The 27,658-nt window shown below is 44.3% G+C and overlaps 2 protein-coding genes across 8 annotated transcripts in view; one reads left to right on the top strand and one right to left on the bottom strand.

Annotated features, from left to right (window-relative positions):
- NDE1 (nudE neurodevelopment protein 1) overlaps positions 1 to 12,349 on the bottom strand; it is a 60,335-nt gene extending 47,986 nt beyond the window's left edge. For 2 of the 3 annotated variants that reach the window (XM_017533210.2, XM_017533196.2), the window contains exons 1-2: positions 11,695 to 12,349; positions 9,651 to 9,715 (exon numbers count right to left, since the gene is read on the bottom strand). The gene's annotated coding sequence lies outside the window, so the exon portion shown is untranslated. Of the gene's footprint in view, positions 1 to 2,845; positions 2,923 to 9,650; positions 9,716 to 11,694 lie in introns of those variants that run through there. The other variant, XM_017533203.2, reaches the window with a different exon arrangement.
- An 80-nt stretch (positions 12,350 to 12,429) lies between these two features.
- MARF1 (meiosis regulator and mRNA stability factor 1) overlaps positions 12,430 to 27,658 on the top strand; it is a 46,745-nt gene continuing 31,516 nt past the window's right edge. For 3 of the 5 annotated variants that reach the window (XM_017533238.2, XM_017533245.2, XM_017533266.2), the window contains exons 1-7: positions 12,430 to 12,577; positions 16,909 to 17,110; positions 20,285 to 20,971; positions 22,141 to 22,315; positions 23,221 to 23,447; positions 26,334 to 26,451; positions 27,015 to 27,187. In XM_017533238.2, coding sequence (XP_017388727.1) covers positions 16,967 to 17,110; positions 20,285 to 20,971; positions 22,141 to 22,315; positions 23,221 to 23,447; positions 26,334 to 26,451; positions 27,015 to 27,187 — 1,524 coding nt within the window. In that variant the 5' untranslated portion in view covers positions 12,430 to 12,577; positions 16,909 to 16,966. The remainder of the gene's footprint in view (positions 12,578 to 16,908; positions 17,111 to 20,284; positions 20,972 to 22,140; positions 22,316 to 23,220; positions 23,448 to 26,333; positions 26,452 to 27,014; positions 27,188 to 27,658) is intronic. The other 2 variants (XM_017533255.2, XM_017533272.2) reach the window with 1 other exon arrangement.

Here is a 27,658-nt window from a genome sequence, read left to right on the forward strand (position 1 = left end):
AGGAGGCGGAGGTTGCAGTAAGTCAAGTTTGCGCCATTGCACTCCAGCCTGGGTAACAAGAGCGAAACTCCGTCTCAAAAATAAAAATAAAAATAAAATAAAAGAAAGTAAAAAAAAAAAAAAAGCTTAGGCCAGGTGCTGTGGCTCTCTCCCACTCCTGCACTTTGAGAGGCTGAGGCAGGAGGATCGCTTGTGCCCAGGAGTACAAGACTAGCCTCGGCAACATAGTGAGACCTCCATCTCTACAAAAAATTTGAAAAATTAGCCAGGCATGGTGGCATGTGCCTCTAGTCTCAGCTACTTGGGAGGCTGAGGCAAGAGGATTGCTTGAGTCTGAAAGGTTGAGACTGCAGTGAGCTGTGACTGCACCACTGCACTCCAGCTTGGGCGACAGAGCAAGATCCTGTCTCAAAAACAAACAAAGAAAAACTTGGACAAAATATAAAATAGTTATTTTTCCAGGATAATTTTATTCTACTGAACCAAGGGCCGGGGAAAGAATGTGTCCTACTGTGGTTTTGCCTCCTCCAACCCTTTTCAAACATTTCTTGAATACCTACTAAGTGCTGGGCACTGCTGAGGGAGACACACAAAAAGCACCTACATTCATTGCATGAGGTGCACCCATTGCACTAGCTGCAGGCACAAACTTTCTGTACACAGGCATGCTCATATTAGGAAATGACCTTGTGAAGAAAAGGAGTATCATTTCTCAGCCCACATTCTAAGGAGAAAGAACACACTTTGCGCTGGGTGCAGTGGCTCATGCCCATAAATAATCTCAGCACTGTGGGAGGCCGAAGCAGGAGGACCGCTTGAGTCCAGGAGTTTGAGACCAGCCTGGGCAACAAAGCGAGACTCTGCCTCTACATAAATAATAATCATCATCATAATAGGGCCATGGTGGTGTGCACCTGTAGTCCCAGCTACTCGGGAGGCTGAGGCAGAAGAATCGCTTGAACCTAGGAGGTGGAGGTCGCAGTGAGCCGAGATCACACCATTGTACTCCAGCCTGGGTGAGAGAGTGAAACTCCGTCTCAAAAAAAAAAATAAATTAGCTGGGCATAGTGGTGCGTGCCTATAATCCCAGCTACTCAGGAGGCTGAGGCAGGAGAATTGCCTGAACCCAGGAGGCGGAGGTTGCGGTGAGCCAAGATCGCGCCATTGCACTCCAGCCTGGGTAACATGAGTGAAACTCCGTCTCAAAAAAAAAAAAAATAAAATAATAATAATAATAATAAAATACTAATAATAATGAACACACTTTGAAAACAGAAATAACATCCTAACAGAATAAGCCAAGTTAATAAACTGTTACCCAACATGGGATAAAATACATGAATCAAAGGCCCCTGAGACTTCAGGGGCACAGATCATCTGCATATAATCCTACACAAAAGACACACTAAGAGGAAAGGCTCAAAACAAGTTGCAGGCCGGGGGCGGGCGGGGGGGGCTCACGCTTGTAATCTCAGCACTTTGGGAGGCAGAGGCAAGTGGATCATGAGGTCAGGAAATCGAGACCATCCTGGCTAACACGATGAAACCACGTCTCTACTAAAACTACAAAAAATTAGCCGGGCGTGGTGGTGCACGCTTGTAGTCCCAGCTACTGGGGAGGCTGAAGCAAGAGAATCGCTTGAACCTAGGAGGCGGAGGTTGCAGTAAGTCAAGTTTGCGCCATTGCACTCCAACCTCAGCAACAGAACCAGACCGTCCCAAAAATAAAAAAAGAAAAATGGGTTGTATACCAATGAGGTGATGGAGGCTAGGGTGGGCAGGTAGCAAGAGGCTGCGTGAGTAGCTGGGATCCAATCATCTTCAAAGCACCCTACCCACGTCCTAAAATGCCAAATTACCCTAGAAATGATGAGCCTGCTCAGCTCATGCTGCAAAGGCCTTTTCTTTCTGAAGTTAAAAAGGGCCTCCGGCTCAAAGTAGAAATTAAGAGGCACAACCTGGTACTAACCCCAGACAAAGCAATCAGGGAAGCTCAAAGCCCTTCAGAGGCAGAGAGCCTGAGATGGCTCCGAGAAAAAGAGTCGCTTCCCCAAAATCGATGTCAAGGTGTCAGCGGGGTTTCCCAGGACCTCAGAGAGGCAGGTGGGCCCAGGCATCACTCAAGCTGCGGAATAAGCGTTTTCGTCCTTTACCCAATCCCTCCCCAAAGTGCTGTCAGGAGAAACCTGAACCGTCCTGCGGCTGAGACACGGGAGCAAAGCGGAGAGGAGGAGACTGCCCCAAACACGTTCCCAGAGGGAGGGAGGGAGGGAGGGGAGTAGGTTTTTGGAAAGAAGCCTGCAAGGGCGGGATAGTGGGTGTGAGGGCGGGGGCAGCGCTGCAATGGGGAGGCCTGGGGGCTCAGAGAAGTAGGTGGCAGGATCAGAGGGTAGGAGAAAGAGATAAAAGAAACGAGGGGCATCTAGGAGAGGAGTACGGGGAGGGAGGAAGAGGAGAAAGAGGATGGAGCCTGGGAGCGGGGTTTGGGGATGGGCAAGGCAGAACCAAGGAAGTCCTGGAAGGAGGAGAGGGCAACGGGGTGGCAGAGAGACCAGCGCAGAAAGAGAAAGTTGGCAAGGGCGAAGGGCAGGCAGAAGGGACACCTGGGTGGCAACGCACTCTGTGCCTAACTTCTTAGGACCGGAGGCTGCAGGGAAGCGGGATTTTGGAGCCCCGGGACCAGGGGAGTCCAGGCGGCCGGGAAGCGACGCGCAGGCGAGGAGCGTGGGGGTTCCTTCTAGGCGGTGGCCCGGGGTCCCGTGGTGAGGCAGAGGAGCTTTGCCAGACGTGGTGAAGGTACCCCGGCAGCCACCCCGACCCCAGCCCCGCGCAGCTCTGCACTTACCGGGTCAGGGGCGGCGAGGACAAGGCGGCGGCGGCTGCGAGGGGTGGTGCGCCCCGGCCCGCTGGACCCCGCCCCGGAGCCCGCAGCCGGCGCCGCCCATTGGCTGCTGCGCCACGGGACCGCGTCCAACTCGACCAATCAGCGCCGAGCAGCGTCGTTTGGAAACTTTTCTCCCAAACTGGGCGCGGCGCGGCCACGCGGCGGAGACTCCCGGCCGGTGGGGGCTTGGGAGGTGCCAGCTGCTGGGCCAGGGCTGGCGGGTCTTGGAGATGTTGCAGGCTGCTGCGTGGACACCCGGGAAACGGGTTTGGGTTTGCCCGCTGCGCATTTCAGGAAAATATGCCGTTCTCTCCTTCACTCCGATTGCATTTTCCCATTCTTGCACTTTCTCCAAATCAGAAGGAAAGACAAAGATTCAGGCACTGAGGCTAGCAGTGCCTCGTGCCTTCCTACTCCTTACCACCCAAAGTAGAATCTTCAGCATCATTATCTTCTTCAGAGGCAGAAAAACTTAGTGCACAAGAGTCGGATCATAAGCTTGGCTTTGAGTCCTAGCTCTGCTCCTTAGTAACTGTGATCTTGGGAACGTTGCGTAACCTCTGTGACTCCGTTCCCTCATCTATAAAACGGCATTATGGGTCGGGTGCAGTGGCTCACGCCTGAAATTCCAGCACTCTGGGAGGCCGAGGAGGGTGGATCACTAGGTCAGAAGGTTGAGACCAGCCTGGCTAACATGGTGAAACCCCCGTCTCCACTAAAGATACAAAAAATTAGCTGGTCGTGGGGCTGCGCGCCTGTAATCCCAGCTACTTGGGCGGCCGAGGCAGGACAATCGCTTGAACCAAGATCACGCCACTGCACTCTAGCCTGGGTGACAGGGTGAGAGACTCGGTCTCAAATTAAAAAAAAAAAAAAAAAAAAAGCATTATGCAGGGGACTAAATAAGTTAAAAGCATTTGTAAAAACGTTTACAACAGAGCTTTGAACATAGTAAATACAATATATGTATCTGTTAAATGATCTTGATTTTATTTATTTTGAGATGGAGTCTCCCTCTATTGTCCAGATTAGAATGCAGTGGCGTGATCTCTGCTCACCGCAACCTCTGCCATCTGAGTTCAAGCAATTCTATGCTTCAGCCTCCCCAGCAGCTGGGATTACAGATGTACATCCCCACATCCACCTAATTTTTCTATTTTTAGTAGAGGTGGGGTTTCACGACATTGGCCAGGCCAGTCTCAAATACCTGACTTCAGATAATCTGCCCATGTTGGCCTCCCAAAGTGCTGATATTCCAGGTGTAGGCCACCACAACCCACTGATGATCAAGTTTTTTTTTTTTTTTTTTTAGACACATCCTTGCTCTGGTGCCCAGGCTGCAATCCAGTGATGCAATCACAGCTCACTGCAACCTCCATCTCCTGGGTTCAAGTAATTCTCCTGCCTCAGCGTCCCAAGTAGCTAGGATTACAGGCACATACCACCACACTGGGCTGATTTTTATATTTTTTTTAGAGATGCGGTTTCCCCATGTTGGCCAGGCTGGTCTCCAACCTTTGACCTCAAGTGACCCACCTGCCTTGGCCTCCCAAAGCACTGGTGTTACAGTTGTGAGCCACCAGACCCGGCCTGATGATCATGATTTTTAAATGGCTGTGTGTCCCAGGCACAAGTCTCAAAGCAACCCTAATTGTTCACTAACGCATTTTAAAATAATGTGGGTTTTGTATTTTCTTTTTTTTCTGAGACGGAGTTTTGCTTTTGTTGCCCAGGGTGGAATGCAATGGCACAATATTGGCTCACTCCAATCTCCACTCCAGAGTTCAAGAGATTCTCCTGTCTCAGCCTCCTGAGTAGCTGGGACTACACCACGCCCAGCTAATTTTTTGTATTTTCAGTAGAGACAGGATTTCACTATGTTGGCCAGGCTGGTATTAAACTCCTGACCTCAGGCGATCCACCCACCTCAGCCTCCCAAAGAGCTGGGATTACAGGTGTGAGCCACCACACCTGGCTGGAATTTGTTTTTTTTTTTTTTCTTTATTTTCTTCTAAAACATCCTGTCATAGCATGTTCACTGACAAATATTACCGAGCATTCTGGTTAGAAGGTACAAAAATACAGTAGAGAGAATGAGTAAGACCTAGTATTTGGGAGCACAACAGGGTGACTACAGTGAACAACAATGTATTGTACATTTTAAAATAACTAAAAGAATATAAATGTAGTGTTTGTAACACAAAGAAAGGATAAATGCTTGAGATGATGGACACCCCATTTACCATGATGTGATTATGATGCATTGCATGCCTGTAACAAAATATCTCAAGTACACCATAAATATAAACACTGTGTACCCATAAAAACTAAAAAATATACATATTATTATCCAGCTTTTTTTTCTTTTGAGTCTCACCCTGCGGCACTGGCTGGAGTGAAATGGCACAATCACTGCTCACTGCATCCTGTACCTCCCATGCTCAAACCATCCTCCCACCTCAATCTCCAGAGTAGCTTGGACCACAGGTGCGCACCACCACGCCCAGCTAATTTTTGCATTTTTTTGAAGAGACATGGATCTCACTATGTTGCCCAGGCTGGCCTCAAACTCCTGATCTCAAGTGATCCTCCAGCCTCAGCCTCCCAAAGTGCTGGATGATAGGTGTGAACCACAGCACCCAGCATTATGAGCATTGTTCTGTACACTTTTACAGCACAGTGAATACATCAGACAGGTATCTGTCCTCAAAGGGCTTATGTTGTTAAGAGAGAAACACACTAAACCTACAAGCAGAAAGTGTAGTATCATTTCAGATACAGATAAGTGCTACGGCTAAGGCAAGCTCATTTGATAAAAAAGGGCTGAGAGAGGTCACTTCAGATACTATGGTCAGGGAAGGCCACTGCAGGGAGGAGAACATGGAGTTGAACCGCAGATGATAACCCAGGAAAGCATTTTATTGTATCCATTTTAAAGATGAGAAAACAGTGGCTCACACCTGTAATCCCAGCACTTTCGGAGGCCAAGGTAAGCCAGTGGATCACAAGGTCAAGATCATCCTCATCAACAAGGTGAAACCCCACCTCTACTAAAAATACAAAAAAATTAGCTGGCCGTGGTGGTGCGAGCCTGTAGTCCCAGCTACTCCGGAGGCTGAGGCAGAATTGCTTGAACCCAGGAGGTGGAGATTGCAGTGAACCGAGATTGCCCCACTGCACTACAGCCTGGGCGACAGGGAAACACTCTGATTCAAAAAAAAAAAATGAGAATAAAGATGCAGGAAGTTAATTGAGTTGCCTGTGGTCTTACAACTAGTAATTAACAAATCAGGTTTCAAAGCTGGCTCTGACTCCTAAACCCGCCTTCCTCAGCACTACGTACAGGCAAAGAGATTTTAGCTATTCCAGTATCTTCTACCCCAGTCCTGCCTCCCAACTATGCTTAGAATAGCCTTTCTCAAATTCTACTTTGGACTCCTTGCTATTTCCTAAAAACTGCTCAGAGGCACAAAGGGGAACCTCACCACCCATCAACAAGTTTAAGGAAAGTACCAAATGTCTTTCAGGAAACTTCCCAAACATCAATGAATCATCTGCATCCTGCTTCATGGTTTACTAGTTCTGAAGCCTTCCCCCTTGGAATTTTATTTTATTTTATTGAGACAGAGTCTCACTCTGTTGCTCAGGCTGGAGTGCAGTTCTCAGCTCACTACAACTTCCGCCTCCCAGGTTCAAGCGATTCTCCTGCCTCAGCTTCCCAAGCAGTTGGGATTACAGGCGCCTGCCACCACGCCCCCGACTAATTTTTGTATTTTTAGTAGAGACGAGTTTTCACCATGTTGGCCAGGCTGGTCTCAAACTCCTGACCTCAAGTGATCCACCTGCCTTGGCCTTCCATAGTGCTGGGATTACAGGCATGAGCCACCACACCAGGCCTTAACTTTGGAATTTTATTAATTTAATTAATTAGTTATTTATTGAGATGGAGTCTCACTCTGTCACCCAGGCTAGACTGCAGTGGCAAAATCTTAGCACACTGAAACCTCTGCCTCCCGGGTTTAAGCAATTCTGCCCCAGCCTCCCAAGCAGCTGGGATTATCCCCCTCAGGTTTTTCTTGTTATTATTGGAATCTTGCTCTGTTATCCAGGCTGGAGTGCAGTGGCACAATCTTGGCTCACTGCAACTTCTTCCTCCAGGGTTCAAGTGATTCTCCTGCCTCAGCTTCCTGAGTAGCTGGGATTACAGGTGTGCACCACCACGCCTGGCTAATTTCGTATTTTTGGCAGCGACAGGTTTTCACCAAGTTGGAGAAGCTGAACTCCTGACCTCAGGTGATCCACTCACCTCCGCCTCCCAAAGTGCTGGGATTACAGTCATGAACCACCACGCCTGGCCCCCCTCAGAATTTTATTTGACCCTCACCACTCTGTAAGGTTTCTGGACAGGAACTAATCTCAGCTTACAGAGAAACAAGCATAAACTGATGAGGTACTGGTGTTGCCTAAATAGCTGTGATCAAGGCATTTAAACTAGTTGGTTCTCAATTTCCCAAATTTCCCATTAAAAAAAAAGGAGAGGACATTGAAATGATAATCATTAAAGTCTTATCTGGAAACAAACTTTAGGGAGATGGGTTTGTCATTTGGTAAAACCTCAAAAATGAAAGGAAAATTTTGGTGTACTTTAAAATGTTTTTCTGGCCCTTTTAAAATTAGATTTGTTTTCCTTGTAGTTTTGGGATATAGCTGAGCAGATAACTCCATTTAACTTCCTTAGGTCCTTCTATGATCATTTATTAATTCAAACCACTAAACCTAACACAGGCAGAAGAAAAGTTTCTGAGAAATTTCCTTTTTTTTTTTTTTTTGAGACGAAGTTTCGCTCTTGTTGCCCAGTCTGGAGTGCAATGGTGTGATCTTGGCTCACTGAAACCTCTGCCTACCGGGTTCAAGCAATTCACCTGCCTCAGCCTCCTGCGTAGCTGGGATTACAGGCATGTGCAAACCACATCTGGCTAATTTTTTTTTTCTTTTTTTTCTTTTTTTGAGACAGAGTCTCCCTCTGTCACCCAGGCTAAAGTGCAGTGGTGCAATCTCGTCTCACTGCAACCTCCATCTCCGCGGCTCAAGCAATTCTCCTGCCTCAGGTTCCCAAGTAGCTAGGGCTACAGGCACCTGCCACCACGCCCAGCTAATTTTTGTATTTTTAGTAGAGACAGGGTTTCACCATATTGGCCAAGCTGGTCTCGAACGCCTGACCTTGTGATCCACCTGCCTCGGCCTCCCAAAGTGCTGAGATTACAGGCATTAGTCACCCACGCCAGGACAAGGAGAAACTTCTTTAATAACAGCTTTGTTAGTTGAGCTGAATTGAATGTAAAGTAGTTACTTAAACAGCACACAAAAAAATCATTCTGGTTTCAATAAATGTGAAGGTTATAATTTGGACGAGGAAAAAAGCGAAAGTTACTTGTACTCTCTAAAGTTTTCCCAGCAAAGAAATAGGAATACAACAGAGGATACGTACTTAAAATATAGCTCCTTAAGAGAATGTTTATGGGAGGCCGGGCGCAGTGGCTCACGCCTATAATCACAGCACTTTGGGAGGCCGACCATCCTGGTCAACATGGTGAAACCCTGTCTCTACTAAAAATACAAAAATTAGCTGGGCATGGTGGCACACACCTGTAGTCCCAGCTACTCGGGAGGCTGAGGCAGGAGAATTGCTTGAACCCAGGAGGCGGAGGTTGCGGTGAGCCGAGATGGAGCCATTGCACTCCAGTCTGGGTAACAAGAGCGAAACTCTGTCACAAAAAAAAAAAAGAGAGAATGTTTATGTATTTTGATTCATAATTGTCTCCTTCTAAGGGTTGATATACTTTTCTTAGGCTAGTAGTCTTTACAAAGCAGCAATATAGGCTGTGCGTGGTGGCTCATGCCTGTAATCCAAGCACTTTGAAGGCCAAAGTCAGCACATTACCTGAGGTCGGGAGTTCACGACCAGCCTGACCAACATGGTGAAACCCTGTCTTAAAAAAAAAAAGCAGCCATATAATTACGTTTCTTTTAAAAGTACTTGTAATTCAGACTTTTACTAGCTTTCCACTTAATATGACTATTTTGTTTTAAAAAGTTTTTTTTTTTTGATTGCAGAAATTTATTAAAATTCGAGACTGTTTAATCTTCTTGTGCCATGAGACTCCATTAGGCTGTATACAAAGCTCACTGGGAGGCTGAGGATTACTAAAGCCCAGGAATTTCAGGCTGTAGTGAGTGTCAAAGGGTCACTGCACTCCAGCCAGGGTAAGGGAAGACCCTTTCAAGGGGTAATCTGCATGCTTTCTTGCTTGCTTGCTGTGATCATTAAAAACCATAGTTTTTAGGATAAAAGGTCTGCCTGCATTTCATCAAACATGAATTCTGAGTCCTTTGCTTCTTTAAAACTTGCTCCAGGCCGGGCACAGTGGCTCACGTCTGTAATCCCAGCACTTTGGGAGGCCAAGGTGGGTGAATCACAAGGTCAGGAGTTCGAGACCAGCCTGACCAACATAGTGAAACCCTGTCTCTACTAAAAATACAAAAATTAGCCAGGCGCAGTGGCACGCGCCTGTAATTCCAGCTACTCAGGAAGCTGAGGCAGGAGAATCACTTGAACCTGGGAGGCAGAGGTTGCAGTGAGCCAAGATTGTGCCACTGCACTCCAGCCTGGGCAACAAAGCAACAGACTCCATCTGAAAAAGCAAAAACAAAACAAACAAACAAAACAACTTGCTCCACACAGTGTAGTCAAGCCAATTCTCCATACCTTTAAAAGGTCTCCAAACATCTGCACCCAAGCCAGCCATCCAGGGATAAAAACGTTACCAGTAGCTGGAATACAAATGAGGACTTCCATTAAAATGCTAAACATCATTAAACTCTTTTCAAAGTTATCTGTCACAGAGTTAAAAATTTGCTTTAATGGAGACAAGTGTCTCGCCAGGTTGCTCAGGCAGGTTCTAAACACCTAGCCTCAAGGGATCCTCCTGTCTCAGCCTCCTGAAGTGCTGGGATTACAGGCATGAGTCGCCATGACCTGCCCATTTTTAATCACTACATTTACCTGTTATGACTAGTTACAGCTCTGAACTTTAAAGAACGCCAAGCTCGCCGGGCGCAGTGGCTCACGCCTGTAATCCCAGCACTTTGGGAGGCCGAGGCGGGTGGATCACGAGGTCAAGAGATCGAGACCATCCTGGTCAACACGGTGAAACCCCGTCTCTACTAAAAATACAAAAAATTAGCTGGGCATGGTGGCGCGTGCCTGTAATCCCAGCTACTCAGGAGGCTGAGGCAGGAGAATTGCCTGAACCCAGGAGGCGGAGGTTGCGGTGAGCCGAGATCGCTCCATTGCACTCCAGCCTGGGTAACAAGAGCGAAACTCCGTCTAAAAAAAAAAAAAAAAGAAAAGAATGCCAAGCTAAGTCAAGCAAAATGTGTCTGCTTGGTAAAAAGGAATCTAAAATAAAAATATGCATATAAAGAAAACGTGGTCAGGTTCAGTGGCTCAGCCTTGTAATCCAAAAGAGGCCGAGGCGGTAGGATCAGCTAGGAGTTCGAGACCAGCCTGGCCTGTTTAACATGGCACTATTCTGGCTCTAATAAAAATACAAAAATTAGCTGGGCATGGTGGTAAGCACCTGTAATCCTAGCTAGTCAGGAGGCTGAGACAGGAGAATCGCTTGAATTTGGGAGGTGGAGGCTGCAGTGAGCCAAGATCCTCCCACTGTACTCCAGCCTGGGTGACAGAGCAAGACTTTGTCTCAAAAAAAAGAAAGAAAGAAAAATAAAATGTGTCACTTTTTTTATGTTTTCTGGCTAAAACCTTTTTTTTTTTTTAAAAAAAAAAAAAAAAGCAATTAGAAACTCATAATTACCTTGTTTCTTTTTAAGATTTTTAGTTAATATGGTTTGTATTCAGACATACTAAAATGAAATAAAATGGGGAAAAAAACGCCTCTGAAGAGTAGCATATTTGTTTGCTACTTTGAAAAAACCAAAACGCTAGAAGAGGGGTTTTTATCTATTCTAATCTCCACTTGGAAAATACTACCTATACAGAGACACAATGAAGATATTTTCCTTTCTTTTTTAAATACTGACAGGGTTTCACTGTTTCCCAGTCTGGTCTCAAATTTGTAGGCTCAAGAAATTCTCCGTGGCTTCCCAAAGTGTTGGGATTACAGGCAAGCGTGAGCCACTGTGCCCAACCCACAGTGAAGATTTAATCAGCAGTAATAAACACCTATGTAGAAAGAGGATGTGTGCTTGTCATCTGCCTTCTGGAAAATTAAATACAGGCACAAAGGATTCTTCTGCTACATGTCTGATCTTGCCCTCCACAATACCCGTCTACAAGGATGTTTATAGGGAAGTGTTAATCCCCACCTAATGCAGATTGCCTATTGAAATCACCTCACAGTGGCGATTTTTTCCGGAAAATATTCTCGTTTGGCAATTTTGACTTACTCATTCTTTTGCAAAGTCAACTTGTTATTAGATAAACTTTAAAAATAAACTTTGAAGGTAGCATTCAGATAACACATCCTAAATTGTGTCTAGATTTAATTTACACAATATGCACTTTTTCTCCTAATTTGCAACAGAAAATAGTCAGCAGCTGGTAGTTTCAGAAATCACCCTTTTGCCGAGTCTTAAAATTTTTTTATTCCAGGGAAACGTGAAGATTGTGGGGCGCTATTAAAAAAAAAAAAAAAGCAAACCACAGGGCCTATCTGGCCACCTAAAACGCAAGTGTTTTGGTTTCGCAAAGCCCTGGAAACTAACCGTCTCCTTTTTGCTCGCCCTACCTGTCATGACACGTTGTATCATTTGTAGCAAGCTCTGGAGCAGGGCATTTAAAAATAACGTTTTCTTGCTCAAGTACCCCAAAAAATCTCTTGATTCTTAGTGGCAATATCCAGTTGAGTCTTTGCACACTTTGTTTTTGCCGGCTGGGTCAGAACTTTGCGAGAACCCCAGGGGACCTCGCAGGAAGCCCGGTTGGTAGTTATTTTTTCTCCACCTGCCACTAGGTTGCACTAGATTTAGGATGCTGGGGAATATGCGCCATTTAATTTTTTAAAATAAAGCAGGACCATCACGGGACGAGACCTGAGAGAGGGAAAAAGAAAAGCCGACGCGACCGGGTTTTTCATTAAAACCCCGTTCAAATCGCCTTCCCTTCAAAACGCCTAAAAGAGCTGAATTCTATTAAATACTGGTTGGCAGGTTTTTTCCTCGGGTCCACGTCACGAGCTCCCTCATTCTCCGCTTCAAGGTTCCTTTCGACTCCACAACGTGAAGCCAGGGGGAAGGCCTCCTTAAACTGGGGGTTTTCGCCAAAAAAGCCAGGGTCACCCCCCGGGAAAGTCCCTATTTAGGGGTTTATCGGGAGGGGACTGAGCCTGACGAGGCTGCAGGGCCGCGAGGCCCCGCCCCCCCCGGGGTTCCCAGCGTGCCCCGCGCGGAGAGGACGCGGCGACGGAGGCGGGGCGAGGAAGGGGCGGGGCTAAAGGGAGAGAAGGGCGTCGGTTTTGCGACAGGGGCGGTGGGTTGCGGAAACGGAAGTGGAGGGTGCGCTTGGCGGCGGCGGCGGGAGCTGCGGAGTCGGGAATCAAAACAAAGGGCTTGGGGGGGCGGGGGGAAGGCGGCGGGGCCGGAATGTGAGCGGAGGTGGAGCCGGCGGCAGAGGTGAGTTTGTAGACAGTGCTGCGGCCAGATCGTGGCTGGCCCTGCTCTGGGGCCAGCGGGGCGGGACGGAGGACAGTGTCCCCCCCCTTCCCCCTCCTATTGCTGGTGGGATGGTGGTGGAGTGGATAGGTTGGCTAACTGGGACGCGCCAGTCGGGTCCCCCACGAAAGAGTTAGCTTGTCTCCCTTTCGTGTCCGTTTAGTACTGTCGCTGTTGGCGCCCCTGTTACCCTTCGAGGGTATTTGGTTCCCCGCCCGCCCCTGTCTGCCCCTTGTGGGGCCCTCAAGGAGTGAAGTGCACAGTTGGAAGGTTAAGAGAAAAGGAAAGGGGAGGGTATTTTTGCAGCACCCTCCCACATGCCCGGGCGTTTTGCGTTCTCCTCTGCTTTTTAGCAATCCCTAGGGTGTAGTCTTAGGGTTGACAGATAGTGTTGAGCTGCCCTAGGGCGTCAGCCACTCTCACTAGTAGTTGTAACACGACCTCGTGATACACCTTTTAAAGTTTCTCCAGCACCTTTCCGATATTACCAAGAGCCGTCCAATTGCATTTGTATCTTTTGGACTTCCCTGCATCTCTGCATATCGGTGGATTGAAACCTTGTCTTCCTAGATACTTATTAATCTTTATTAGTTCAACAGTTTTTTTTATTAAAATGTGCTAGGCATTGTACTTTGGGTAGGAGATAGAAGAGTGAATAGGAAAACGTAGTCCCTGTTGTCATGGAGTTTATATTCCAAATGGGGGGAAAGATAATAAAATAACAAGCTAAAAGGGCATTTTAGCCAGAAGAGCTATGGGGGAGAAAACGGTAATGGGATGGGGTGATGTGGGGTCGAGGGCTAGACTGGATGCTACAGAAACATCATTTGCTAAATGTTCCCCATGGATTATCTCATGTAATCCAAACAACGGCCTAGTAAGGTGGTTTCTATTATTATCACACCTATCTTGGAGATGGGATCTGTGGTTCAGAAAGGTTGTGAGTTGTGCAAAGCTGCACCGCGGTAGAACTGGGGACAAAAATGCAAACAGTCGACAGAGCCTATGCTCTCAGCTCCTAACTGAATTGCTCAAAAAACTTGAAGAGAGTGACAGGAAGGAGACTGTCACTCGTCCAACAGAATCTGCTTTTGTCTACCTAAGCTGCCTCATGGATAATTGGGAAATTTTGAGGGTGCAGGCACCTAACAAATTTTTACTTTTTTTTTTTTTTTTGGAGACAGAGTCTTGCTCTGTCGTCCAGACTGGAGTGCAGTGATGCGATCTCGGCTCACTGCAACCTCCGCCTCCCTGGTTCAAGAGATTCTTCTGCCTCAGCCTCCCAAATAGCTGGGACTACTGGCGGACGCCACCATGCCAGGCTAATTTTTGTATTTTTAGTAGAGACGGGGTTTCTCCGTATCGGCCGGGATGGTCTCGAACTCCGGACCACGTGATCGCCTGCCTGGGTCTCCAAAGTGCTGGAATTACAGGCCTGAGCCACAGAGCCCAGCCAAGTTTTACTTTAAATCTCTTGTATTGAGAGTATTTAAGGCACCTTGATGTAGCGAAGGGGTGAACAGGCCTAATTTTGGGTCAGGCTAGCTACATAAATTCATTAAGTTTCTGTTTCCTCCTCTGCAAAAATGTAGCTAATTTCTTCCCTGTCTACCTCACAGAATAATTGCGAAAATTATATAAGTGGGTTTTTTTTCCATCATTATATTCCTTGTACCAAGCACAGGCCTGCTGCATAGTAGATACTAAGTAAATATTTGCTAAATGAAGACATAAGTCATGTCACATGAAAATGTCTTGTAAACTAGATTATACTGTAAATGTCAGCTCACTTTCAGGATTTGGCTTTGAAGAAGTTTGAGAGACTGTTGATGTACACCATGAATATTACAGATTCTTATGATTTTGAGAGGACCCTATTGGAGGCCATGAAACCTGTATCTAATAAGAAAAATGAGACTCATAATTTACTGTCAGTGGTGGCAGTTAAATCCCCCTCTGTCTCCAAATTAACCACTCCCAACAGTGTGTGATAGGTAAATGGCATGCTTTATTAATTGAATTCCTCATTCATTCAACTACTGTTTACTTTGTATTTACAGAGTGGGGGTCCCTTGGTTGGCACAAGAGATATGGTTGTGAAAATAGACAGTGGGATTCATTTTATCTAATTTTGTTTCCTCTAATATGGTGACAGGGGAGAAATTAGCCATATTTTACATAGGACAGAACAGAAACTTTAAAACAAATTTTTTTTAGAGACAGAATCTCATTCTTTTGCCCACGCTGAAGTGCAGTGGCACAGTCATAGTTCACTGCAGTGTCAAATTCTTGGCCTCAAGAGATCCTCTCACCTCAGTCTCCTGAGTAGCTGGGACTAGTTGCTCTCTGCCACACCTTGTTGATATTTTAAACTTTATTATTTTTTTACAGCTGTGATCTTGCTCTGTTGCCCAGGCTGACAAGAGCCAGATAGTAAACATTTTAGGCGTTGTAGGCCATACAGTCTGTTTGCAAAGAGATTCTCTTCACAGCTCTCCAATTGGAATACAAAAGCAGCCTTAGGCAGTACTTAAATGAATGAGTGTGTCTATGTCTCAATAAAACTTTATTTACAGACACTGAAATTTGAATTTCATATAATTTTGTTTGTTTGTTCATTTGTTTTTGAGACAGGGTCTCACTCCATAGCCCAGGCTAGAGTACAGTGGCACAATCTCATCTCACTGCAACATCTACTTCCCTGACTCAAGTGATTCTTCTTGAAGTGAATCTCAGCCTCCAGAGTAGCTGGGATTTACAGACATGTGCCACCATGCCTGGCTAATTTTTGTATTTTTATTAGAGACAGGATTTCACCATGTTGGCCAGGCTGGTCTCAAACTCCTGACCTCAAGTGATCCAGCTGCCTCGGCCTCCCAAAATGCTGGGACTACAGGCATGAGCCACCACGCCTGGCATCAATTTCCTATAATTTTGTATGTCACAATGTATTATTATTTTTAATTTTTTTTTTCAAAAATTAAAAAGTATAAAATGCGTTCTTAGTTCACAAGCCATTTAAATACAAGCTGTGGGCTGATTTTGGCTGATGGGCCGTAGTGTACCTCTGCATTATGGGATCACTTCTGTACCTTCAATATAGTACTCGTATAATCTTCTTCCTTCTCCCCGCCATATAGATATTAAAATCTCTCAAAAATAACATCTTATGAGAGATATAACTAAAAGAAATTCTTTTATATATGCCCAGGTGAAATTTTCAAGAGATAGTCAAAGTAATCACCTTAAAATGGCCCCTTGTAGGTAACGGTGAGGAGGGAATTGGGATGCTACAGGGAGGACTTGGAAATGAGGCTCAGTTGTCTTCACCGTTGACCAGCTGCCTCCAATCCCATGCATGTATTGTTTTTGGTTTGTTTGTTTTTGAGACAGGGTCTCACTCTGTCACCCAGGCTGGAGTGCAGTGGCGCAGTCACAGCTCACTGCAGCCTTGACTTCCCAGGCTCTTCCCCCTCAGCCTCCTGAGTAGCTGGGATTACTGGCATGCACTGTCACACTCAGCTAATTTTTTGTATAGATGGGGTTTTGCCATGTTGCCCAGGCTGGTGTGGAACTCCTGGGCTCAAGCGATTCACCCACCTGGGCTTCCTAAAGTGCTGGGATTACAGGCCTGGGCCATTGCGCCTCACCTGCGTTTATTGTTGAGACCTATAAGAGTGTTGTTGCCCTGGCGGAGCTATAGCACAGCTGCAACTTGAGATTTTTCTACCAGTTAGATTTTTGGTAGCATATCAGATTGCACTTTCATCCTTAGTAAACTAAGAAATTGATTCAATTTGTTCTGTAGCAAGTCAAATTCAAAGTCCACAGAGGCCCCTTAGTTTTGACCTTCCATGCTTAGATCAAAGAAACAGTGCGAGAGGTTGCTCTTAAATCAATTTTAAACTCGTACATATAGTTGTTAATGAGGATATGGTGATGGCTCTTTTTGTATTTTTATTCAAGACCAGCCTGGCCAATTTGGTGAAACCCCTCTCTAATAAAAATACAAAAAATTAGCTGGGCATGGTGGCAGGCTCTGGTAGACCCAGCTACTTGGGAGGGTGAGGCACGAGAATCGCTTGAACCCAGAAGGTGGAGGTTGCTGTGAGCTGGGATCGTGCCGTTGCACCCCAGCCTTGGCAACACAGTGAGACTCCATCTCAAAAAAAAGATCTGAATTGTTGGGAGCCATTGCACTACAAATAGAGCTGCAGTTTCACATTTTAATATGTTGTAAAATTTGTACTTAGGCAAAGAAATAACACTGAAATCTTACTTGTTCTTAACAGGGTGGAAGAATGAAAGAAAAGAAAGATGAAAGAATGTTGAATCACTTTGCATGGCTGTATGATGGAAGGAAACGAAACTGAGAACTCCTGCGGCAGAACACGTGGATGGCTTCAACAAGATAATGCTGCTAAGCCATGGCTTTGGAAATTCTCTAATTGTTTTTCTCGTCCCGAGCAGACGCTGCCACATAGTCCCCAAACGGTAACTATATGCAAGACTAAGGATGTAGCAGATTCCTTATGCAGATAGATGAGAGAGGTCCATATGGTCTGGGACACAGTCTCTCATCCTGGAGTCTGTGCTGAGTTTTTCTGTAGATCTTGCCTGTATTGCCCCTTATACCACATTATAGTGATTCCTGACTCAGTGAAAGCACAGCACAATTTTTTTTAACTCCTCTATTTCACTCTGAGTAACAGTTGATGCTATTTAATGTTAAAATTTGGGAAAGATTTCTTTGTCATTAAAGTCACAGATAACAATAATTAAAAATCCACGTTATGTAGTAAAATTGGAGGAAAGTACAGAATACATCGTATTTTACTGTATCCCTCTGAGTTTTGAGTCTGTAATCTAGTGAGGTTTGGGAAGAGCTTAGCCACTGCCTGTTTTTTTTCTTCGAGATTTCTCAAATATTTACATCTCAATATAAATGTATATCTCTCACTTCTTGCTTATTCATTGTGATTTTGACATTTCCTTTCTTTTCTTTTTGAGATAGAGTCTTGCTCAGCCACCTAGGCTGGCGTGCAGTGGTATGATCTCGGCTCACTGCAACCACCATCTCCCAGGTTCAAGCAATTCTCTCATCTCAGCCTCTTGAGTAGCTGGGATTACAGGCATGCGCCACCATGCCCGGCTAATTTTTGTATTTTAGTAGAGACGGAGTTTCACCATGTTGGCCAGGCTGGTCTTGAACTCCTGACCTCAGGTAATCCACTCACCTCAGCCTCCCAAAGTATTAGGATTATGGGCGTGAGCCAACATGTCTGGCTGGGTATTAATAACTTTTTAAAAACCAATTTAATTTTCCATCTTCTCTAGGTTTTCAGTGTCTAGTTTTCTTTGTTGCAAGGCATCAAGTAATTTGCCTCATTTTAGGAGTTTTATTTTAGGGACAGTTGACAGTGAGGGTTGATATCAAAAGCAAGGCTTCCTGGGATGGGATGTTAGATCTGGTCCTCATGGAGTCACACAGTTCAGAATTACAGGGTCAGCTTTACAGATCTTGAAACTCAGTTTTGTCATTGGCATGCAGAATGGAGTAGGTTTAGGGGACCCGCTCATAATAAGCCTGCCCATATGAACCTGATCTATAGAAGTCAGAATACCAATGTATTAATTTCAGTCCGAACTGTAATTACGAAGAGGGCAGAACATGGTGTTCACTGTGGTCAGCCCATGGCTGTTACCTCCGTTTTAGGAGAAGTTTGGTTGAAACTTCAGATTTCTTCCAGATGAGCGTATGCTCCCAGGTGAGTGTAGAATCACAGCAAAAGGGAATGGAGTTGTAGGCATCAGATGGACCCTTGTACGCTGTGAAGGGTGAGCATGTCTCAGTCACTGTAGCAGGGCACTCTCTTCACCTTAATGGCTCTTGCAGTCACCCTGTAAAGGCTGATGAGTTCTGTTCCCCTTCATTGGATAGGTACTGTGCCAAGGGCTCTATCTTATTTTATCCGTCTAGCAACTCTAGGAAGTACATTGAATTGTTCCCAATTTATGGATGAGGAAACTGTTGGGTACCAGCTCCAGCTCCGTAGGTGGGTGCCCTTAGTGCCGGCAGTGGTGAGGGATTGAGAAAAGGAAATAAAGACAGAGACACCACAGTAGAATTTACAGCCTGGGTCCAGGGGACCAACGCAAGCTCAGGAACCGAGCTCTGGGCACCAATCACTTTTATTATGTGCATAATCTCATTGATCTTATGGGCGTGGAAGGGGAGGGTGAAGGGGTAGGTAAGATGGGGTCGGGGGAGCACTTGAAATCCTTCTAAGACATGCTAAACTAGTATTCTGAGTTTATCACTGATTGTTATGGGGTGCTGCTGCTGCAGATGAGGAATCGGGGTTTGACCACACTCAGTGCATCCAGGGGCTTTTATCTTCCAAGCATTGAGGACATAGAGCAGTTAAAATCACTCCATATCCGAGAACCTAGGCAGAGCCTGAGGTATTCCGTGATCTGTGCCCTGCAAGGCTTATCTCCTTGCCAGCTCCCATCTGCAGAGACCTCCCCGGATCTTGTGAGCAGTGGTCGCCTCCCATCTGAGAGGTCTTTGCGTAAGCCCTCTTTACGAGACCCTCATGCAGTTTCCATGTTGAGAAGGCATGTGTGTGACCAGAGCAGTATTGCTTGCTCTGCAACTACACTGAGGTGTTCCCCAGTATTACTGCACTCTCAGATGGTCTTTACCTTAGGCCTCCTGCTGCCGCTTGATTTCTAATTAACCACATCAGTAATTTAGTTTCATATATGAACTTCAGTGTACTCTGAACCAAGCAAGCTTATAATTATTTAGCTGGAATTAACATAGGTCTTCCCCTGGCCATCTTGACTCACAGAAACCAAAGTGTAGGTTAAGTAACTTACCCAAGGTCATACAACTATAGAGTATCAGATTCCAACCCAGGTCTCTGCCACTGATGCTGTGCATTATAACCTTTGTAATATGCTGATTTCCTGTGTCCATTTCGGAGTCATATGACAAACTATGTGTCTTGAATATTTTTCCGAGATAGTTTTCTGATTTCTCTAAATCTTTTCACTGGTTGCAATGTAATTGTTTTCATTATGGCTTTAGGTCATGATATCCTAGGGTTTACGAAAGCGATCAGCAACATGGGTGGGCCATCTGGGTAGATGGCTGGTCTCATCCATGTTTGAAACCTTACTCTTTTCCTTTGGGGAATCTTATCAAAACCCCTTATGGACTGACGACAGGAGTTGTTAAGTAGTGTCCTCAAACCACTGTGTGTGTTAGCCACCTTGATTCAATGCTGTTTGTGACTGGGTTGTTTTCATACCACCTGTTTTGTCTTCAGAAGATTCTGTGAGGCAAGGGGAAATTATCAAAAGGAAGTCAACTGAGGCACAGTGGCTGCTAAAGCTGTAAATAGGCCCACCCACCCCAGTCTGTTTCGATTCAGAGTGTAATCTTAATTTTAGTTGTGTGTTCCAGTTAGTGTTCACTTCCTGGAGACCTCTCTGAAGAATGTCCCTGGTTTTAACTAGCTGTAATTCCATTTTGTTCAGTTATGATTGAGTGATGTAACAGAATCAAACACTTTCTTTTAGTGAATGCAGTAAGATATGAGTAACCTAAAAACCAGTGACCTCATAAAATTAATTTATGTTCTGATTTTCTTTTCTCAGAAAGAGTACATGGAGAACAAGAAAGTTGCTGTGGAATTAAAGGATGTACCATCTCCCCTTCATGCTGGCTCTAAACTTTTTCCAGCAGTCCCACTTCCTGATATTCGTTCTCTTCAGCAGCCTAAAATACAGCTTTCATCTGTCCCCAAAGTAAGCTGCTGTGCTCATTGCCCGAATGAACCCTCCACTTCGCCAATGCGTTTTGGTGGTGGTGGTGGCGGTAGCGGAGGTGCGGGTAGCTTGATTCACCCGGGCGCACTGTTAGACTCGCAAAGCACCAGGACAATCACGTGTCAGGTAGGGTCAGGGTTTGCTTTCCAATCTGCATCTTCACTCCAGAATGCCTCAGCTAGGAACAGTTTGGCAGGCGTTGCAAGTGACTTTCCCAGCATGTGTCTGGAGAGTAACCTAACTTCCTGCAAACACCTGCCCTGTTGTGGAAAACTCCATTTCCAGTCATGTCATGGTAACGTGCACAAGCTGCATCAGTTTCCGACTCTCCAGGGCTGCACCTCCGCTGGCTATTTCCCCTGTTCTGATTTCACAAGTGGGGCTCCAGGGCTTTTGGAAGAGCACATTTCACAGTCGGAGCTAACGCCTCACTTGTGCACCAACTCTTTGCACCTTAATGTGGTACCTCCGGTTTGTTTAAAGGGCTCACTTTACTGCGAAGACTGTCTAAACAAGGTTCGTATCTTTTTATTTCTTACGTTGGGTGCAGCTGAGGATGGAGAAATGACTTTTTTGAAGTGGATTTATCTTGAAAAGCTTTTATTATACATGGGGTTGAAGATTCTCCTATGGCATAGAGGAATCTCCCCATCATCATAATTTTTGCTAGTTCTGAAAGAAACAAAGGGGAAAAGGGCAGATGTCTTTGAAAAGTACAATCATTATTTATGTAGTTTATACTTTTAGAGCCTCTTGTTGCAATAAATCCATTTCCTACACGGGAGACTAGGTTGGCAAAGCCTTCATGTTCTGTTTTCTCTTTAAGGGCTAAAACACAGTGGATTTCTTTCTTTCTTTCTTGCTTTCTTGCTTTCTTGCTTTCCTGCTTTCCTGCTTTCCTGCTTTCTTTCTTGCTTTCTTTCTTTCTAGCTTTCTTTCTTTCTTTCTTTTTTTGTTGTTGAGACAGAGTTTCACTCTTGTTGCCCAGACTGGAGTGCAGTGACATGACCTCAGCTCACCACAACCTCTGCCTCCCGGGTTCAAGCGATACTCCTGCCTCAGCCTCCCGAGTAGCTGGGACAGACTACAGGCGTGCACCACCATGCCCAGCTAATTTTTGTATTTTTTAGTAGAAATGGGATTTCACCATATTGGAGAGGCTGTTCTCGAACTCCTGACCTCAGGATCTGCCCGCCTCAGCCTCCCAAAGTGCTGGGATTACAGGCGTGAGCCACCATGCCTGGCCAGCACAGTGGATTTCTTACAGCTTACATTCAACTTACACATGGCTGCATTCATGTAATGTAGATAACTGCATGTTTTTATTTCGCAGTAATATACGAAACCTGAAACTTGGCCCTAGTCACACTGGTGTTCAAGTGAAGATTTTACTACCCTTTATGTAAAGTGTCTGTGAGGTCTTTGTTGCAGCAGATACATGCTCCAGAATGTAAAGATGTCATGGTGTTAATATATTTCTTGATCATGTCAAGTCACTTCTGGAAATGAATTTATGAATTGATAGCTAATGGTTCTGGGAAAGATTATTTGAAAATATGTTTTATTAGAGGCTAGGAAGCAGAAGAGTAAAACACTTAGAGCGTGTTTTCAGTTGTTGTATATAACTCCAGTCTCTGAAATGATGTCTCTGACACCTCCTCCTCTTCAAAAAAATTTTAAAACAGCCAGCAAGAAATAGCATAATTGATGCGGCCAAAGTCTGGCCAAATATACCACCTCCAAATACTCAACCTGCACCTCTTGCCGTCCCTCTGTGTAATGGCTGTGGAACCAAAGGAACAGGGAAGGAGCCCACGTTGTTATTGGCGACCAGTCTAGGCAAAGCTGCTTCAAAATTTGGTAAATCACAGTATGGCATAAAATGTGCATATTTAAATAGCTTTCAGTATCTGATACTAACATTGCATTTAATCACCTTCGAAGGATTCCTTGTGGTTCTAAAGCTACTGTGTATGTGAGTCTCTATTTCCATATCTTGGTAGAAATCTTTTTATTATCATAGATCAGGAAGTCATTTGCCCTTTATGTTGGGCCGAGGCTATACACAGAAGCTTTGTATAGAAAAATGGGTAGCCTATCAGGAGAAATAAAAGTGCTGGAAAAGACTTGGTGTCAGCTTAGGTTTGAAATCACACTTGTTGATGGTATACTCCCTAAAAGCGTTGAGTAATTTAGCATTGGCTGATTGAAAACAGTATTTGAGAACCAAAGAGTTCTCAGTTAAAATAATGTCCCTAAAAAGTTAATGTGATATGTTTTGAAAACATTTTTACAATGTTAAATCAGATGTTAATGCAGAATGAACTCAAAATCAACAAGAGGAACAGCTTCACCCTTTATCAGCTCTTCAGCGTTTGTTAATACCAAGTAGGTAGATAAGTGTGAGCTAAGCTTGAGAGTTGGGTCCTGGAGCTGCAGTATCATCAGGTACATGCTCCTTCTCAGAGAAGCATCACTGTTTAATATTAGAATGGTTCATGCTTTGAGATGGATTTATTGTGGGCTTCAAGTCACTTGACTCTTAGATTTGTCTTCTCCTGAAAAACAGGAATAATATCTTAGAGTGATACTTGGACAACATGGTTGCTTATTAGGTCAACCAGTGAGGTTGGTAGCCTTAAAACTTAGCATTAATTAATAATTTGGTTTTTCTACCACTAAGAATGATAGGTAGTTTATTATCTTATTTTAATTTGCCATTTATTTTCCACTACAAGTAATTGAAGGTGTTAACATTTCTTAAGGATCACCAGAAGTTGCAGTAGCTGGACAGGTGCTAGAAAACTTACCCCCCATTGGAGTTTTTTGGGATATTGAAAACTGTTCCGTTCCCTCTGGCCGGTCAGCAACGGCTGTTGTGCAAAGAATCCGTGAGAAGTTTTTTAAAGGCCACAGAGAAGCAGAATTTATCTGTGTGTGTGACATCAGTAAAGAAAACAAGGAAGTAATTCAAGAGCTGAATAATTGCCAGGTAAAAAAATTTTTTTTTAGTAATTGTAATCTACTATAGCAGAAGAATAAGCACGTGTTTTTTGTTTGTTTTGAGACAGAGCCTAAGTGTCACCAAGGCTGGAGTGCAGTGACACAGTCATGGCTCACTGCAGCCTTGAACTCTGGGACCCCAGTGGTCCTCCCACCTCAGCCTCCCAAGTAGCTGGGATCACCGATATACACCATCATGCTCAGCTAATTTTTTTTTTTTTTTTTTTTTTTTTTTTTTTTTTTGTTGTTTTTTTTTTTTTTTTTTTTTTTTTTTTTTTTGAGACGGAGTTTCGCTCATGTTACCCAGGCTGGAGTGCAATGGCGCTATCTCGGCTCACTGCAACCTCCGCCTCCTGGTTTCAGGCAATTCTCCTGCCTCAGCCTCCTGAGTAGCTGGGATTCCAGGCACGCGCCACCATGCCCAGCTGATTTTTTGTAGTTTTAGTAGAGACGGGGTTTCACCATGTTGACCAGGATGGTCTCAATCTCTTGACCTCGTGATCCACCCGCCTCGGCCTCCCAAAGTGCTGGGATTACAGGCGTGAGCCACCGCGCCCGGCCATGCTAATTTATTTTTTGTAGATATGAGGTCTACCTATGTTGTCCAGGCTTGTCTCAAACTCCTGGGCTCAAGCAGTCCTCTTGCCTTGGCCTTTCAAAGTGCTGTACATGTATGTTTTTTTAAGAATTCTGATTGAAAATTTGTTTAATGATACTCCATTTGTGTCAAGTTTTCAAATAAAAAGAATTACCAAAAGACCACTTCCAAAGTCCAAAAAACAGTTTAAGCATTCTTTTTTTTTTTTTTTTTTTTTTTTTAAAAAGGGGTTTTTTTTTTTTTTTTTTTTTTTTTTTGGTAAAGACGGGGTTTCATCTTGTTGGTCTTGAACTCCCGACCTCAGGTGATCCACCCGCCTTGGCCTCCAAAGTGCTTGGATTACAGGCATGAGCCACCACTCCCGGCCCTTTTTTTTTTCTTTTTTCGTTCTTAGTAGACACTTGGCATTCACAGTTTAAGCATTCTTATCTTTCAGTTATGCTCCTTAATTTGTACTTTAGTTCTGTACTGGTATCATGGTTATATATGTATTGTTTCCTTTGATTTTCATTACTGCTCTGGCATGTAGAATATATTTGTAATCATAAACTAAGGCCCTGAGAGGTGAAGTAATAAGATCATTTGACTGGGAAGTAGAAGAGCAAGGATCTAAATCTAGATTTATCTGACCCCCAGAGTCTGTGCTTTTAAGCTGGAACTAGAATTCAGGTCTTTTAACTCTCAGACAGTTAATTCTATTGATAGTCCATATTGCATGTCTAAAATTATATACCTGTGTTCTTTACAAAAATCGGTAAGTTATTATTGTATATTGCAAGTGACTGAGGCAACTTTCTCAAAATAAACCGTTTCTTCCTTTGGAGACTTGCATATGAGTCTGATAGTTTTAACAGAAATAAATGCATTTTAGCTCTCTTAGGGATATACTCCCTCCTCTCTCCATCACCTAACCCCAGATCCTGAAAACCATCCGCGGTGCCAAGGGAGAGAATACAGTCGTGGGTTCTCAGTTTGTGTTTCTGGTTGGAGTAATAAATCCCCTTCCCTCTCTTTTTTGCTTATTAGTTGAGACAGAAACTAAAAATTATGGCTTCAGGCTGCTAAAAGCCTAAAACAAAACAAAACAAAACCAACAACAAAATAAGACAGGTTGCACAAGCTTGCATGGGTAGCATAGACAGCTGACATAAAACACAACATTAAGTCTTATTTTAGTCATTTATCTGATCTCTGCCACGTCCAAATTGTTGGCAGAAGCTACTAGAGCAAATTTAACTGACTTCAAATTTCACTTCCTGTTTTCTACTTATTTTCTGAAAGGAGGATGAAAGAAATGCAGAAACAGAAGATTGGAGATGAGAGCAGGGTTAGTAACAGACCCAGTTAGCTCATATGGAGAACCAATGTTGAGGTTACTGAGATCTGGTTATAATTTCTTACCATTCCTAATAGTAATAATAAAGGCATTTTTTTTTTTTGGCTCAGGAATTACTTATTAAAATATTCATAGACATCAATGATGGACTGGGTAAAGAAAATGTGTCACATATATGCCGTGGAATACTATGCAGCCGCAAAAAAGAATAAGATCATATCCTTTGTAGGGCCATGGATGAAGCTAGAAGCTATCATTCTCAGCACACTAACACAGGAGCAGAAAATCAAACACCCCATGTTCTCACTCATAAGTGGGAATTGAACAGTGAAAACACATGGACACAGAAAGGGGAATATCACACAGTGGGGCCTATCTGTCAGGCACAGGGGGCAAGGAGAGGGAGGGAGAGCATTAGAACAAATACCTAATGCATGAGAGTCTTAAAAGATGGCAGGTCGATAGGTGCAGCAAACCACCATGTCACATGTATACCTATGTAAAACCTGCATGTTCTGCACATGTATCCTGGAACTTAAAAATAAATTTTTTTTTAAAAGGCCAGGCGTGGTGACTTACACTTGTAATTCCAGCACTTTGGGAGGCTGAGGTAGGCAGATCATGAGGTCAGGAGTTCAAGACCAGCCTGGCCAAGATGGTGGAGGCCCGTCTCTACTGAAAATGCAAAAATTAGCTGGGAATGGTGGCATGTGCCTTTAATCCCAGCTACTCGGGAGGGTGAGACAGGAGAATTGTTTGAACCAGGACCCAGGAGGCACAGGTTGCAGTGAGCAGAGATCATGTCGTTGCACTCCAGCTTGGGCTACAGAGCGAGACTCTGTCTCAAAAAATAAAAAAGTAAATATAAAATATGGGCAGAATGTGTAGCAATTTTCTAGCCTCAGCTGCTGCTCATTCACCCTTATTATAAATTAATGCAGGTAACCGTTGCCCACATCAATGCGACTGCAAAGAATGCAGCTGATGATAAATTGCGGCAGAGTCTTCGCAGGTTTGCAAATACCCACACTGCTCCAGCCACAGTGGTTCTTGTGTCAAGTAAGTACAGAAACATCTACTAATTTCAGCTAAACTCATTGTGTCGGAAGTTACCGTAGAAGCCGGAAACGTGAAAGTAAAACGTATCCCCAAAGAGGCTGTAGTACGTGAGACATGTTTATGATTATTGTTGAGAACTGTTCAGAAAAAAAATTGGGTCTAGGTGGATTTCTGTATTTTCTCCTTAGAACTTGAATTCTTGTGGGACCAGGTTTATTAAAGAAAAATGTGATTTTTTTTTTTTTTTAACCTTGGGCCCAGTGTTAATAATTTTTAAAGCCTGGGATACGAATTTTCAAATTTGAGTCTCCCCAACATATTATATTTGCTCCCTTTTACGGAAAGTAACGTATGTGTCTTGGAATTCATTGTAGGTACATGGCAAGACTGTCTTACCATGCTAATTCTTTCTGATGTGAAATGTGTTTCTTTTCTAAGAACTGGGGAAGCAACTTTGAATATAGTCCATCCTTGCCTCCTGAATGGGTGTCAATAGACTTGTCTGTCTTTGTTACGTGTTTCTAATGTTTGGGGATGGGGTTGGTCTGTACCTTTTCTTTCAGCTGATGTCAATTTTGCATTGGAACTTAGTGACCTGAGACACAGGCATGGTTTCCACATAATTTTGGTCCATAAAAACCAGGCCTCAGAAGCATTGCTGCATCATGCTAACGAGCTGATCAGATTTGAAGAGTTCATTTCCGACTTGCCCCCCAGGTTACCACTAAAAATGCCAGTAAGTGGGTTTGCATTATTTTTTGCCATTTTCCAATATTACATTGTGGAGGCTGAAAGACAGCCCATAGTAAGGGGGTTGCCATGCCCAGATGGGGCTGTTCTTTATAAGAGGTGGGTCAGATTTTGAGGTAAGGCTTAGAAACCTTCAGTTCTTCTCTTACAAATATACAGAGAATTGGTATATGTGAAGTTTGCTTTTATTTATTTCAAAACATTATATGGAATTGACTTGTAGATTTACCTTCCTGACTTGGCAGTGTCTTCGAAGCTAGCAGTGTTGTGTGTCAGGTGGATAGAAATAATGAATTAAAAGTTACTGTTCTTTTTGCTTCCAAGTATTATGGATAGAGAATATGGTGAGGGTTCTCACATACTTGTGTGGTTGGCATCAAATAAGTGGAGTCATTGTGCATTTTTTTGGTTTTAGCAGGCCTCTGAGGCTGTGGCTTTTTTTTTTTTTTTTTTTTTT

This window comes from Cebus imitator, unplaced genomic scaffold (assembly GCF_001604975.1).
Source record: "Cebus imitator isolate Cc_AM_T3 unplaced genomic scaffold, Cebus_imitator-1.0 Scaffold4, whole genome shotgun sequence".
In the NCBI taxonomy this organism is placed as follows: Eukaryota; Metazoa; Chordata; class Mammalia; order Primates; family Cebidae; genus Cebus; species Cebus imitator.